Source organism: Pituophis catenifer, unplaced genomic scaffold, assembly GCF_029215685.1.
Source record: "Pituophis catenifer annectens isolate HBS135680 unplaced genomic scaffold, rPitCat1.0.hap2 SCAF_6, whole genome shotgun sequence".
NCBI lineage: Eukaryota > Metazoa > Chordata > Lepidosauria > Squamata > Colubridae > Pituophis > Pituophis catenifer.
In genome coordinates, this window is record NW_027256886.1 from 33,774,182 (window position 1) to 33,786,211 (window position 12,030).

The 12,030-nt window shown below is 36.1% G+C and overlaps 2 protein-coding genes across 3 annotated transcripts in view; one reads left to right on the forward strand and one right to left on the reverse strand.

The window, feature by feature from the left end:
- Positions 1-5,040, forward strand: part of COPB2 (COPI coat complex subunit beta 2) — a 22,668-nt gene extending 17,628 nt beyond the window's left edge. Inside the window, exons 18-22 of the mRNA XM_070944866.1 lie at positions 247-339; positions 509-689; positions 785-850; positions 2,481-2,570; positions 3,697-5,040. Coding sequence (XP_070800967.1) covers positions 247-339; positions 509-689; positions 785-850; positions 2,481-2,570; positions 3,697-3,789 — 523 coding nt within the window. The 3' untranslated portion in view covers positions 3,790-5,040. The remainder of the gene's footprint in view (positions 1-246; positions 340-508; positions 690-784; positions 851-2,480; positions 2,571-3,696) is intronic.
- Positions 4,186-11,044, reverse strand: MRPS22 (mitochondrial ribosomal protein S22). Of its 2 annotated transcripts, none has more exons than XM_070944869.1 (8): positions 10,927-11,044; positions 8,198-8,361; positions 7,950-8,114; positions 6,678-6,821; positions 6,133-6,216; positions 5,353-5,498; positions 4,581-4,689; positions 4,186-4,287 (listed from the first exon to the last, which is right to left on the reverse strand). In XM_070944869.1, the coding sequence occupies exons 1-8, from the start codon at positions 11,042-11,044 to the stop codon at positions 4,186-4,188; spliced, it is 1,032 nt and encodes a 343-aa protein (XP_070800970.1). The 2 variants fall into 2 exon arrangements, with proteins under 2 accessions (XP_070800970.1, XP_070800968.1); XM_070944867.1 differs by having other exon boundaries at positions 6,678-6,824.
- Positions 11,045-12,030: the final 986 nt, after the last annotated feature.

A 12,030-nucleotide genomic window follows, 5' to 3' on the forward strand; every position in this document is an offset into this window, starting at 1 on the left:
TAAATTAAACCTGCACTTTAAATTGTGCCAAGAACTGAATTGGAAACAAGTACAGGCAGGTAACATTGTTACATGCATCCAATGTCAGGAACCCATATTGAATATTGAAACAATGGTAAATAGGTTGTTTTGAAGATATTACAGATTTTTGCAGCATTATAGAAATATTGTAGACACACTTCTCACACATCTGTTATATTACTGATATAAGTCCATTTTTTAAAAAGAAGTTCTGTTTCATTGTAGGCTTGACCATTGTCTTGAACTTTTGATTAAAACTGGACGATTACCAGAAGCAGCTTTCTTAGCACGAACATATTTGCCAAGTCAAGTTTCAAGGTAACTGAACTGTGAAATTATGCCGCCCTGGGTCTTCGGAGAGGGGCGGCATATAAATTAATTGGTTGAATGAATGAATGAATGAATGAATGAATGAATGAATGAATGAATGAATGTTATGCAGTATAAATATTTTGTTCAGAACTGAGCTTCTGTTAATCTGTTTCAGGGTTGTAAAACTATGGAGAGAAAATCTTTCTAAAATCAATCAGAAAGCTGCTGAATCCCTAGCTGATCCCACGGAGTATGAAAATTTGTTCCCTGGATTGAAGGAAGCATTTGTTGCAGAAGAATACATAAAAGATTCCCAAACCGTATCACGGCCAGCCAGTGAATACCCTCTAGTTACTGTAAGTTCATGCAAGATACCAACAGTTTTAGAATTTAGCAGTCTTGAGAGCCACTGAAGTTCTGTTTATGAATTATTTATTTTTGTTGTTGTTAGCCAAATGAAGAAAGAAATATCTTGGAAGAAGCCAAAGATTTCACACTGCAAAACAAAATTTCAGAGGTCAGTATTAATATTTGAGAATATCACACTTTTTAGAGAGCACCAAGGAAAGCAGGGCTGGACAAATATACCCCTCTCTCCCCCAAAAGGCTTTTAAGATAAAATATTTTTGTGAAGTTTTGCATGATTTCCAAATTGTTTTGCAATTATACAGTTCAGATCTCTGATAAATAATCATTTAAGTTTTTTTCAGTAGGAAAAAAACTGTTAAAAAGATGGAAAAAATACATGATAAATGGTCTCACTCTTTTTGGTATGGGCTCCAAGATTTCATCACTTTGCAGAAAATAATGCCAATCCCTGGTATAAATAAATTATAGCATTTCAAAGCATAGTATTTTTATGGATTTATACAGGTGATTCTATTTATACAGCATTGTAGAATGCAATAGATTGTATTTGATAGGCAAGGGTGCATTCTTCATTTATTTTCCTCAGAATTGTTTTAGTTTGAAATATCTTGGCTATTCATATCAACTAGGTATTCAAAATGATAATTCATAGTCCAACGTTGACTAGTTAATGTGAAGGTTTTAAAAGGTTCTGGTATAGAAAAAAATGATCATTGGAATGCTTTCTGGAAAATTCAGATTTTAATAAACTTTTGGAGGGCATAAAAAGGTAAAGGAGCCTAAATTCCTTTAAAAGTCCTGAAATTTCCCACTAGACCAATTTCTTATCTACTTAGAAAAGAACAGAACTGCTGTGACAGTGTTTTTGACGATCACAGATGGTCCAGGCAGAAAACTTCCCCATACAGGTTACAACAATGATGATCTATAAGAACAATCAATGCTGTGTTTATCCCACATGGGTTGAAAAGCATCTAGACGATGAGTGCAATTGATACAACGTAGCTGGATGATGTAACATTGAGCCAGTTTGGAATAGTGGTTAAGGTACTGGCATAAAAACCAGGAGACAGAGTTCTAGTCCTTCCTTAGGTATGAATCCCAGTTCGGTGGCTTTGGGCTACTCAGTCCAACCCACCTCACAGATTCAAAAGAGCTTGTTTGTCAGGAAAATGGGAAGAGAAAGGCGTATTTATATAGGTTCATTGATTTAGTAATAAGGGTGGGATAAATCTTTAAAAAATAGTAACACAAATTGTTCAGATTACTTTAGAAATAACAGACGGTGGGAAAGTAAAATTTTATCTGGTGCTTTTAAAGTCCACTGAATGGATGGTCTAAAGCAGTGGTCCCCAACCCCCGGTCCGCGGACCGGTGCCGGGCCGTGGAGTACCTGGCACCGGGCCGCGTAGCGGCCGGGGGACATGAACGCTGCAACGCAAAGGCTCCTGGGCCGTGCGCAAAAGCTCCTGGACCGTGCGCAAAGGCTCCAGGGAAGAGAGCCCCGCGCAGGTACGCACGTGTGGCCCAAAGCCCCCACCCCTGCGCGCGCTCAGCGGGCCACGGTAAAATTATCAAAGGCTGATTGGTCCGCGGCGATAAAAAGGTTGGGGACCACTGGTCTAAAGGTTTCACTGTATGTTCAGTTTATGTTAGGAGAACAATGTTTACAGTACTGATAGCCATAAATAATGGAAAAGATGTGTCAGTAAAATAAAGAAATTGAATGGTATACATTATTTCTTCATTATGTGGCGGGGCTTTCTTCTCTTTATAAGGAACCAGAAGATGAATCAGTCCCATCTCCTAGGCCTGTAATAGTGCCTCCAGTTGCTGAAAAAGTTTCAGTTGAGATCAAAGATGAAAAGGTAAATTTACTATACTAGAAAGAAAGGAAAGAAAGCACTTTGGAAGTTCTAATCCTACTACTGTAATTTCCTTGTTTCAAGTTTCTTATGTGATAGTGTCAAAATTAAATCTGTTTGCAGGCTATGCAGACCCAAGTAATAGTATAAATTGAGTGCAAGCCAGTAAACTTTCTTTTATATAAGTTGGCCCTCTACGCTAATAGATCAGGTTTTTTGCCTTAGGACACTAATACATCAGTTTTTTGCCTTATTTTCTAAAATACTAATTAAAAGCCTTCAAAGAGCAGTGGGAATTAAGATAAACAATATTTTTTAAAATATATTTGTTTTCCAATTTGTTCCTAAGAAATAAACTGTTTGAATACAGTTAATCATATCAAACCAAGGCAAGAGGTTAAGGAATTTCTGCATTGATCCAACATAGTAAAAAGCTTCAGTAATTGTAGTTCAAAATATTTTTACTAAAATTGTTTTATTATCTTAGTTTATTAGGAATTATTTTTTGTGTCCCAAGCATGCTAAAAGACTGGGGTTTTTTTTACAAGCTGTTTACTTATTATCATGTTCTGCAGGTTTATACTACTGCACTGATGATTTCATTCTAATATTGATTCTGTGGGTCATAGCAATCCCAACCTCTTCTACCTACTTATATAACTATAGAACTAGTTGTATGTTGAATAAGGATTGTATACTTATTCTAACAAGTTAACACTTAAATCCCAAAGGTGCTTTTTCAGGAGGTAACTGGACTTTGTTTTTTCTTTGTTTCACTTCTCATCCAAGAAGTTTCTTCAGCTCTGACTGGATGGTGGGGAATGGAAGGATTTATATTCCTTGAAAACAGCTGGTCATTTGCATTCCTTTAGAGAGTAGCTGAGGGCACTTGGAGGTTTATCTATATCCTCAGTCACCCGAGTAGTACAAATGGACGTGGAGCCTTCTTGGCTGCAGGATGTTTTCTGCCCTGTGACACAGGGCAGAATATATCCTGCAGCCAAGGCAGCTCCACATCCATTTGCACTACTCAAGTGACCATTACAAATTGCAAAATGATGGTCTATTTTTTTTGCTAATAATATTAGATTTTTTTTTTTCTACCCTAACTACTTATATCTTTTTTTAGGTTTTACTGGACCTGGATGTAGATCTGGATAACTTGGAATTGGAGGATATTGATACCACCGATATTTTTCTGGATGAAGAAATGTCTGACTGAACTTTTAAACTGATGTGCATTCTTACACCTAGTTATGCTTGTCAGTGTAGTCTTGTTGAAAAGTGGCTCTTTTTTATATTTAAGATGAAAATAAATAGGGACAGTCTTTTACAGTACAGATATAGATTTCCCCATTGTGATGTAGGCTTCCTTAGATACATTAGCAAGCTGGTATCACATGATCAAACAATTCTCCAATAAATGTCTTTTGGATTCCCTCAGTCTCTGGTGTATAAAGGAATGAGATTGATTTAAAAGAAAGATGAAAAAGTAGGCGTGCTGAGGAAATTGTGGAATAATTATTTTTATCATTCGTGGTATAAAAATGTTCTTTTAAAGATTTATGTACATTTTTCTTCCTTTCCCATACATTTGACATTAAATGATTTTATTGATCTAGTCACTTTGTGAAGCTGCAGTCTTAAGCGAAAGTGCTTCATAAGCCTGTAGGACAAGTTCAATGTAGCTGGCTCTTGATGTTTCTGCCTTTGCAAATGCCTGTAAAAAGATTAAAACGATAATCAGGTGTACAATATGATTTTGAAAATAACATCCTGGACTCTTATACTAACACAATTGGTGAATTTATGTGGCTAAACTTCTAATAAGGAACTGACAGCTAATAGGGCTGAGAAGAATTACACAAAATTTAAAAACAAATTCTGAATATGAATAAACTGCATTTATTTCTAACAGCCACTAGGAAGATGCAAAGTTGTGACTCCCAGCAAATGCTGATGTATGCTTTTTCTACAGTCAACTTTTTTACATTCATAAAAAGTATATTATACCTTAATTAAATCTATCCCTTGGATATCTTGTTCTTGTGCCTGTCTTGCTGATTCACAATGAGGATGGAGCATATGGTAAAGGGTAATTAAACTTACAGCATCTTCAAACCTGAAATTCAGAAGTTAATTTGTAACAACTGCTAAATAGTTTCATATATTTAATTTGAACATTTTGATAATTAAGAATGCGGGAGGTTGCTTAATGTTACTAGCCTATAGCAAAAGAAATACTGATGAATTTAAATAATCCATTACTGTGTAGCACATAAACTTTTGTTCAAAAAAGTTCAGCTTCTCTGTAACAAAGGTTACATTTCAAATCCAATTCTTAATATTTAAATTTTAGCAATCCAATTTTTTTGCCAAGAACTAAGACACAACATAAAACAGGTAATTATTTATGAAATACTTGTAACAGTAGCAAGAGAAAATTAAAGAGCAATAAAATTCTAATCTAAAATTGTGAAGTACATTTTTTCTACAAACATAAATTTGCTCTCAACTGAAATTCAACTCCTAGGGATTTACAGAAAAGAGTTTTTCAGCAGCTGTATAGAAGAGACTGCCAATGTCAACCAAAAGAAAAAACTTTACAGTCTAGCCCAGAGCAATGGAATTTCTTGGGGAACTTCCAAAAAGTACTAATCAGCTTAGCTTTCAATTTGAATAGATAATATGAATAAACATGGCTCATTTTTAATACAATATTGCCAAGTGAAACAGTTCAGTGAATTCCTCTCATACAAAAATATTGGTTTACCAAAGTACTTACAAATTTCTCTGGATCATGTCCAGCAGCAATCCTTCCGTTTTCTTCCTAATTACAAAGTACCAGACCATCCCACCAAAATATTTTGTTGAACGCAGCAGATCATATTTTCCATATTTATCAATATCCTCATATGTCTCATGATGAATCTGTTCAGATATTTAAGCATATTTACTAATCATAAAACATTTGTTTTCAGAAGTGTACAATAGTGAAATTTAGCAAAGTTTTGAGTATATATATAATTCTATAGTAGTGCAAGGTGATCTGTGCCCTCGTCTTAGTCCATGAATGAGTTGATTGAACAAATGCCATCAAAATTAATATATTGCATCATGAACTTATTGAAAATATTGGACTGTCTTTCTGAGCAGTGATTTGCAAAGCATACTTCAGGGGGTCACTAATAACCACAGGTACATCAAATGAATTGCATGCTATTTACATGTTTTCTAGTGTAAATGATCATAAGTCTACCACGCGGATTCCGCACTTCTTAGTGAAATCAATGTACACACCTCCCCTATAAACCAAATCCCAAAATGAACACAAATGTTTTTATACTGTCTAAAATTATAAGGAGTTGCTTGGACTGTGACAGGATAGAAATAAAATACATAAAAGAATAGTGTAGCCAGAATTAATCTATTAATAAGGTTTAAATGAAGTTCAGATCCACTGCAACTACAAACAGTGCTAAAGAGTTCACAAATTTTCATTTACAGTATTTTGGTGAGCAGTTCCCAAGCTTCACCTCTCCACTGAGAAATACTGATAACTCACTCTGATATATTCAGCTGAATCTGGGTCAAACTGCAGAAGGCAGCGATCAAGGAATTCTTCATGACGGTCCTGAAGAAACATAGTCTGAAACAAGAAATATTGTATACAAATGAAAGGTAGCATTTCATGTCAAAAACTTTGGTTAAATTTTCCACAAAGCAATTAGAATGCTTAGCCCAGTTCTGCAGTAAGATTCCAGGAATAAAAGCTATTCAGGTATGCAAATCAAGTGTTCAAATGAAGGTAAATTTTCCCACCAGAAAACCATTAGTATTCCGGTATTAAAGCTACATACCTATAGTTTAATATCAACTTTCTAATCAAAACCTTAAATTGACTTCACCTTATTTTTAATCCAGTTAAACTAGAACATAAGACTGAGGGGGAACATGTCCATGTATTCATATCCGCATGCTAAATTATGGTTTAACAAGCTGAGTTAGGTGCCTAATAATTTAAAAGATAATACTAGACAATTGTCCTCAAATAAGCCAACTAAATCGATCTAAAGACCATGAGAGGAAAATTAATGTTCCTGTATTTACCGTTGCACCATTTTTATTGCTAAATATAGATGAAGGGACAATTTTACGGCCTTGTTTTGGGAAGTAGATCTGTATCATCCTGTCCCGTTCTTCCCAAGTGGCCTTGCGTAATACTCCATTTGTTTCTCGAACTACAATGAATCGCTGCTAAAATTGAAAAAGAAAATATAGGTAAGCTCCAATTTTTCACAGAGCCATTAATTCTTTTCATTTTAAAGTAGACAGGAATTAATATAAATTTAAAATATCAACTAACTTTTGAGAAATTCCTAGCAGCTATTTGAATGGGTGACATATATTGTATTTATATACAAAAAGATTGCATCCATGATATATCCAGACAAAGGAGTCACTTGAAATACCCTAATGCTGTTATTTCAATGGGAAAATTTAGAAACTAACTTGCTGCCTCAATTCTCAATTCTTATTTTTGCCTTTACAAAAAAAATAAGGTAGTTACAAATTGAAAAATTAGGCACTGAGATCTCATGTAGAATTCAGTAGCCATTTCCCAACTGTTCTGCAAACATTATTACAGGTACTCCTCAATTTACAACAATTCATTTAGTGGCTGTTCAAAGTTACAAAGGCACTGAAAAAAGTGACATGATCATTTTTCACCCTTACGACCACTGCAGCGTCCCTGTGGTCATGTGATCAAAATTCAGATGCTTGACAACTGACTCAAATTTATGACAGTTGCAGTGTCCCAGGGACATGTGATCACCTTTTGTGATCTTCTGACAAGCAAAATCAATAGGGAAGCCTATTCACTTAACAACTATGGCAAGAAAGGGGGTAAAGTGGGTCAAAATTCATTAAACATCTTGCTTAACAACAGAAATGTTGAGCTAAATTTTGCTTGTAATTCGAGGACTACTTGTTAACTATTTTAAAGCTAATTGATTAATTCTAAATGTTCATTATGCATATTAATTTATTCTAGAATATTGCAAAGAAAAAATAAAAGGCAATTCAGATCTGGGAAAATAAAAAAAATAACTAAGCTAACCTAAATTAAAAGTATCGCTTAGCCCAAGTCAAACTTAAATGCTATGGGTATACAATGTCACAAAGTGGCATGCTTTGAAAAACTCTTGATTTCTCATAAACCCATAAGTGATATGAAAAGCCTCAGTCACTGAAATTAGCCCTAAAAATAAACTATTAAGCTACTGCTCTGTGTACAACACTGCCTATCAGTAAAACTGAAAATAGAATTAAGCCATACTACATTTCAGAGTTATTACCATAGGTATCTAAAAGACTTACATTGTGTGAGATGTCATATGTTAAATCAGTAAATACATATTTATAGGGCTCAGTTCCATCAATTATCTTGTCCTCAGCTAATACATCATCAATGGGTTCCCGTTCATTTAGTACAGGAGGCATTTTAAGATACTCTTTAGCCTTCTTAACAGCTTGTGCTGAAGCCTAAAGGAAAGAAATCATGTAAGTAATTACATAGAAACAAATCAACACATCATCTATTTATTGTCATAGAACAGTTGAAATACCTCTTCCAGTTGAGCTTCTGTCATGACCTTGTATACAGGAGGCTTACGCTCTTGTTTTCTTGCCTTGAAAATTTTCTCCAAATCCATCCCTGTCATCTTGGAGAGCAAGTTCTGAACTTTTTCATCCATGAAACAAGGCTTTGGAAGATCGGTTTTGGTTTCTTCTGTAAAACAAGCAGTTCACACAAAATACACAAATGCTAGAACACAACAGCAAAACATTAAATTATATCATGAAGAAAAAAAACTTTTAAAAGTTTATCAACTGTTGGTTAAAACCTTATATGCAACTGCGGGTAAGCACAGTAATTGCACTACCGGTATAGGTTGTTTATGGGCCGAGGAATCATACTGTGAATAAAAGGCAAGAAACCAGGGGGACAAATAGAAATCCATGGCTTGCAAGGTTTGTTCTGGAAAGGTAGGAGAAGATGCGGACACTTTTTATTGCTTAATTTGTATTTTCCATCTCACTAATCCCAAGAAAGGAAAAATAAATGCATTACTTCTCATTCTAGTGTCATCTTGGGAGATATAAAGTATACCCTGGCATACTCTCTCTTTATCTTATCCATTAAAGTGACAATAGCAGAGCTATTATGGGTAGACTTTTCCATCCACCTGCAGATGACAGTATATAATCTGTGGTTCTTAGGATGCTTCCAAGGATATAAAACAGTCAATCCCAAACATGTGCTGGCTTTAAAATTGCAGCTCCCTCACAACTGAAGGACACAAGCATGAAGACTTCAAAGGGATTTCATACAGATTTTTGATCTTGATTAAAGAAGTGTTGGAGTTCAGGATACTATTAACAAAGTAATTTTCCCTTAATATAACCAAGGAGACATGAATAAAAATGGCTTAATTTATAAACAGCAAAATATAAGGTAAATTATTATACCACACATGGTTGTTACCCATAATTTGTCTGTAGTCAAAGAATACTATCCTACTTTAAAGGATAGTCTAGGTCAGGGCTGTCAAATTCGCGGCACACAGGCCAGATGCATCACACGCTGGCCATGCCCAAGCCCGGTTTAGCAAAGGGAAAAAAAGTCATGATACATCACGTGACAACGGCATGACATCCCTGGTCTAGGTAGTCCTCAATTTACAATCATTTAGTAACTCTTCAAAGTTAAAACGTTATTGAAAAACATTTTCTTACAATAGGTCTTTGTGTTTACAACTGTCACGGCATCACCATGATTGTATGATAAAAATTCAAGCTCTTGGCAGCATCCAAGAATCATTTGGTCATCATTAGCAACCTTCCCAGCCAGCTTCCAACAAGCAAAGTTAATGGGAGAAGTCGGATTCATTTAATGCCCAAATGATTAACTGCAGTGTTTCATAGTGATTTGCTGGGAAATCACTAGGGGGGGGAGGTTATAAAATCAGGTGCAATTTGCTTAGCAACAGAAATTCAGGCCCCAACTGTAGTTGTAAGTCGAGAATTACATGTAAAGCAAAAGAAACATGTCTTTGGGAAGTAAATTCTGATCTGACTTCAGGCTCATGGACAGTAAAAGCAAACTGCTCAGAATTATACTGATGACTAGATGACTATAACATCATCAGATGAAAGCATGCATGAAAACATCAATGTAGACATGGCAATATATATACATTTCATAAATAAATTCTAATATTGAAACATCATTTTTTAGACTTTAGGTCTATTGTCCTTTTGCACTACGCTTATAACTACCATACATTAGTAAATCCACTGAACACTCCCCCTACCCCGCACCCCCCCCACCCCCAAATTACAGTTAAGCCTTCTTTCGGTCTGAGATCCAGAAGAGCCACCAAAAAAATCATATTAACATACATTAATCATACTAATATATGTCAGTATATATTATTATGATGGATATAGCCTGAGTAAGCAACTTCCTGTCTTCACTGTTAGATTTTACATCTTTACATCCTACCATCATAAAGTCAGATATTCCAATAAAAACAGTGAAAAGTATTTCCCATTGATATCAACTGAACTGCCAACTTAGCAATGCAATCAAAAAGGATAAACCCAATGAACTGAAACTTGATCCCATTGAGATGAATAAGGCTTTAAGGCACATTCGTCTTGAAAGAAATCATTTCAGTTTGGCAAATGAACACTTTCTCCAGTCTGAGGCTTTCCAAGGGTCGTGTGTGTGCTTCAATTCCTGTAACCTCGGACTACCATATTTGAGCTACCAAAATCCTGATGATTTGTTTTCTTTCGATTTGTGTCATCATCACAATTCAAACTTTTGCTGCTCAAGTAAGACCGGTCCGGATGATTTCCAGTAAGCCGACAACAAAGTTGTGGGTGCCTGAACTGAGCAACTCAGATGGGGTTGCAAAAATCTGGACGGTGAGCAATGACAGCAAAGTTTACTGCACCTCTTTGCTTTACTTAATGGTCTTTTGGATCTAGCTGCACATGAAATCCATGAATTCGAACGGAGGAAAGGACGAGGGTCTAACGCAGGGGTCTCCAACCTTGGCAACTTGAAGACTTGTGGACTTCAACTCCCAGAATTCCTCAGCCAGCAAAGCTTGAAGTTGAAGTCCACAAGTCTTCAAGTTGCCAAGGTTGGAGACCCCTGGACTAAAGCAACCATAATTTGTTCGTATTCTTTCAATGAAGTTGCTCCCGTCGAAGTACTCCCCCCTACTCTGCCATCCCTACATCTAAGAGGCGGCCACTACCTGATGCCGCCGCCAAAACTCACCTGCACCCGGGCCGTCGCAATACCCCCTCCATCCCCACGAGGCTCTTAGCAGACACCTTGGAAGCAACAAACCCGCCTTCCCGCTTTTAAAGCAGCCGGTTACTCCAAGAGAAGCCATGCTAGAGTGATCCGGAAGTGCTCCAGCTATTCGTTCCGGAGAAAACGCGGTGCGTCCTGGGAAATGTAGTCTGAAATGATTCGATCGTCAGACTTTGATTAACTGGGCTCTGAGACCGCCCTCGGCGATCTGAGAGACGTTTTTTCTTGGGGACTTAATTTTCTGGGGCTAATTTTCTTAATTAGTCCGAAATGAATGTAAAATTGCTTTGCTGGACCAAAGAAACAAATAAAATAGACGGAGGATTTAAGAAGGGGGGGAATACATTTATGTTACGTTAACTTAATGTTATGGTATGTTAAGAATACATTCAGAACTGTATTTTCGCAGTGCTTGCCCAATCGTGGTTTCCTGAACAAACTGCGGTTTGTAAACCGTACTGGGTTCTCCCAACTTCCTAAGCAAAAAAAAAAAAAGACATTAGTGTATTACAAGAATTTATTTTTAAAAAGATATAAGAGATCAAACGGAAGATAATCGATTTGATCCATTCTGCTTTAGCCTAGCTAATTGAGTTATACTAGGCTTTCGAAATTCAAGACAGCAAAGTATTGCCTCTTGTCCCCATAATATATATTTCGTAAAAGATGAAGCCAAAATATTTGTATCTCTGATCATCCTTAATTCTAAATGGAAAGTATGGAAAGGGGATGGCAAAGACGAGCTGCTTAATCTTTCTTCTGCCGAGGTGGCGGTTTGCACCATTTGCAAGACAAGGGACACAGATCAGAAAATTGAAAATTGGAAGTAGGTGATGGAATTAGGAATTCTGTCTCTAGATCAGATTGCAGCTTCAAAAGGAGAATTTTAGTTACTTCTCACACTGCAGTGAGCCATATTGTGAGGCTTGTGTATGTCAAACCGTTATATGTCTGCAGATAGGATTCATTTGCTGTGCTAATTAAGTATGATAATGGTGTATTATAAACATGGTTTATAAACAAGGTGCATTTACATTACTCTAAACCAACAATTGTCTAGAAATG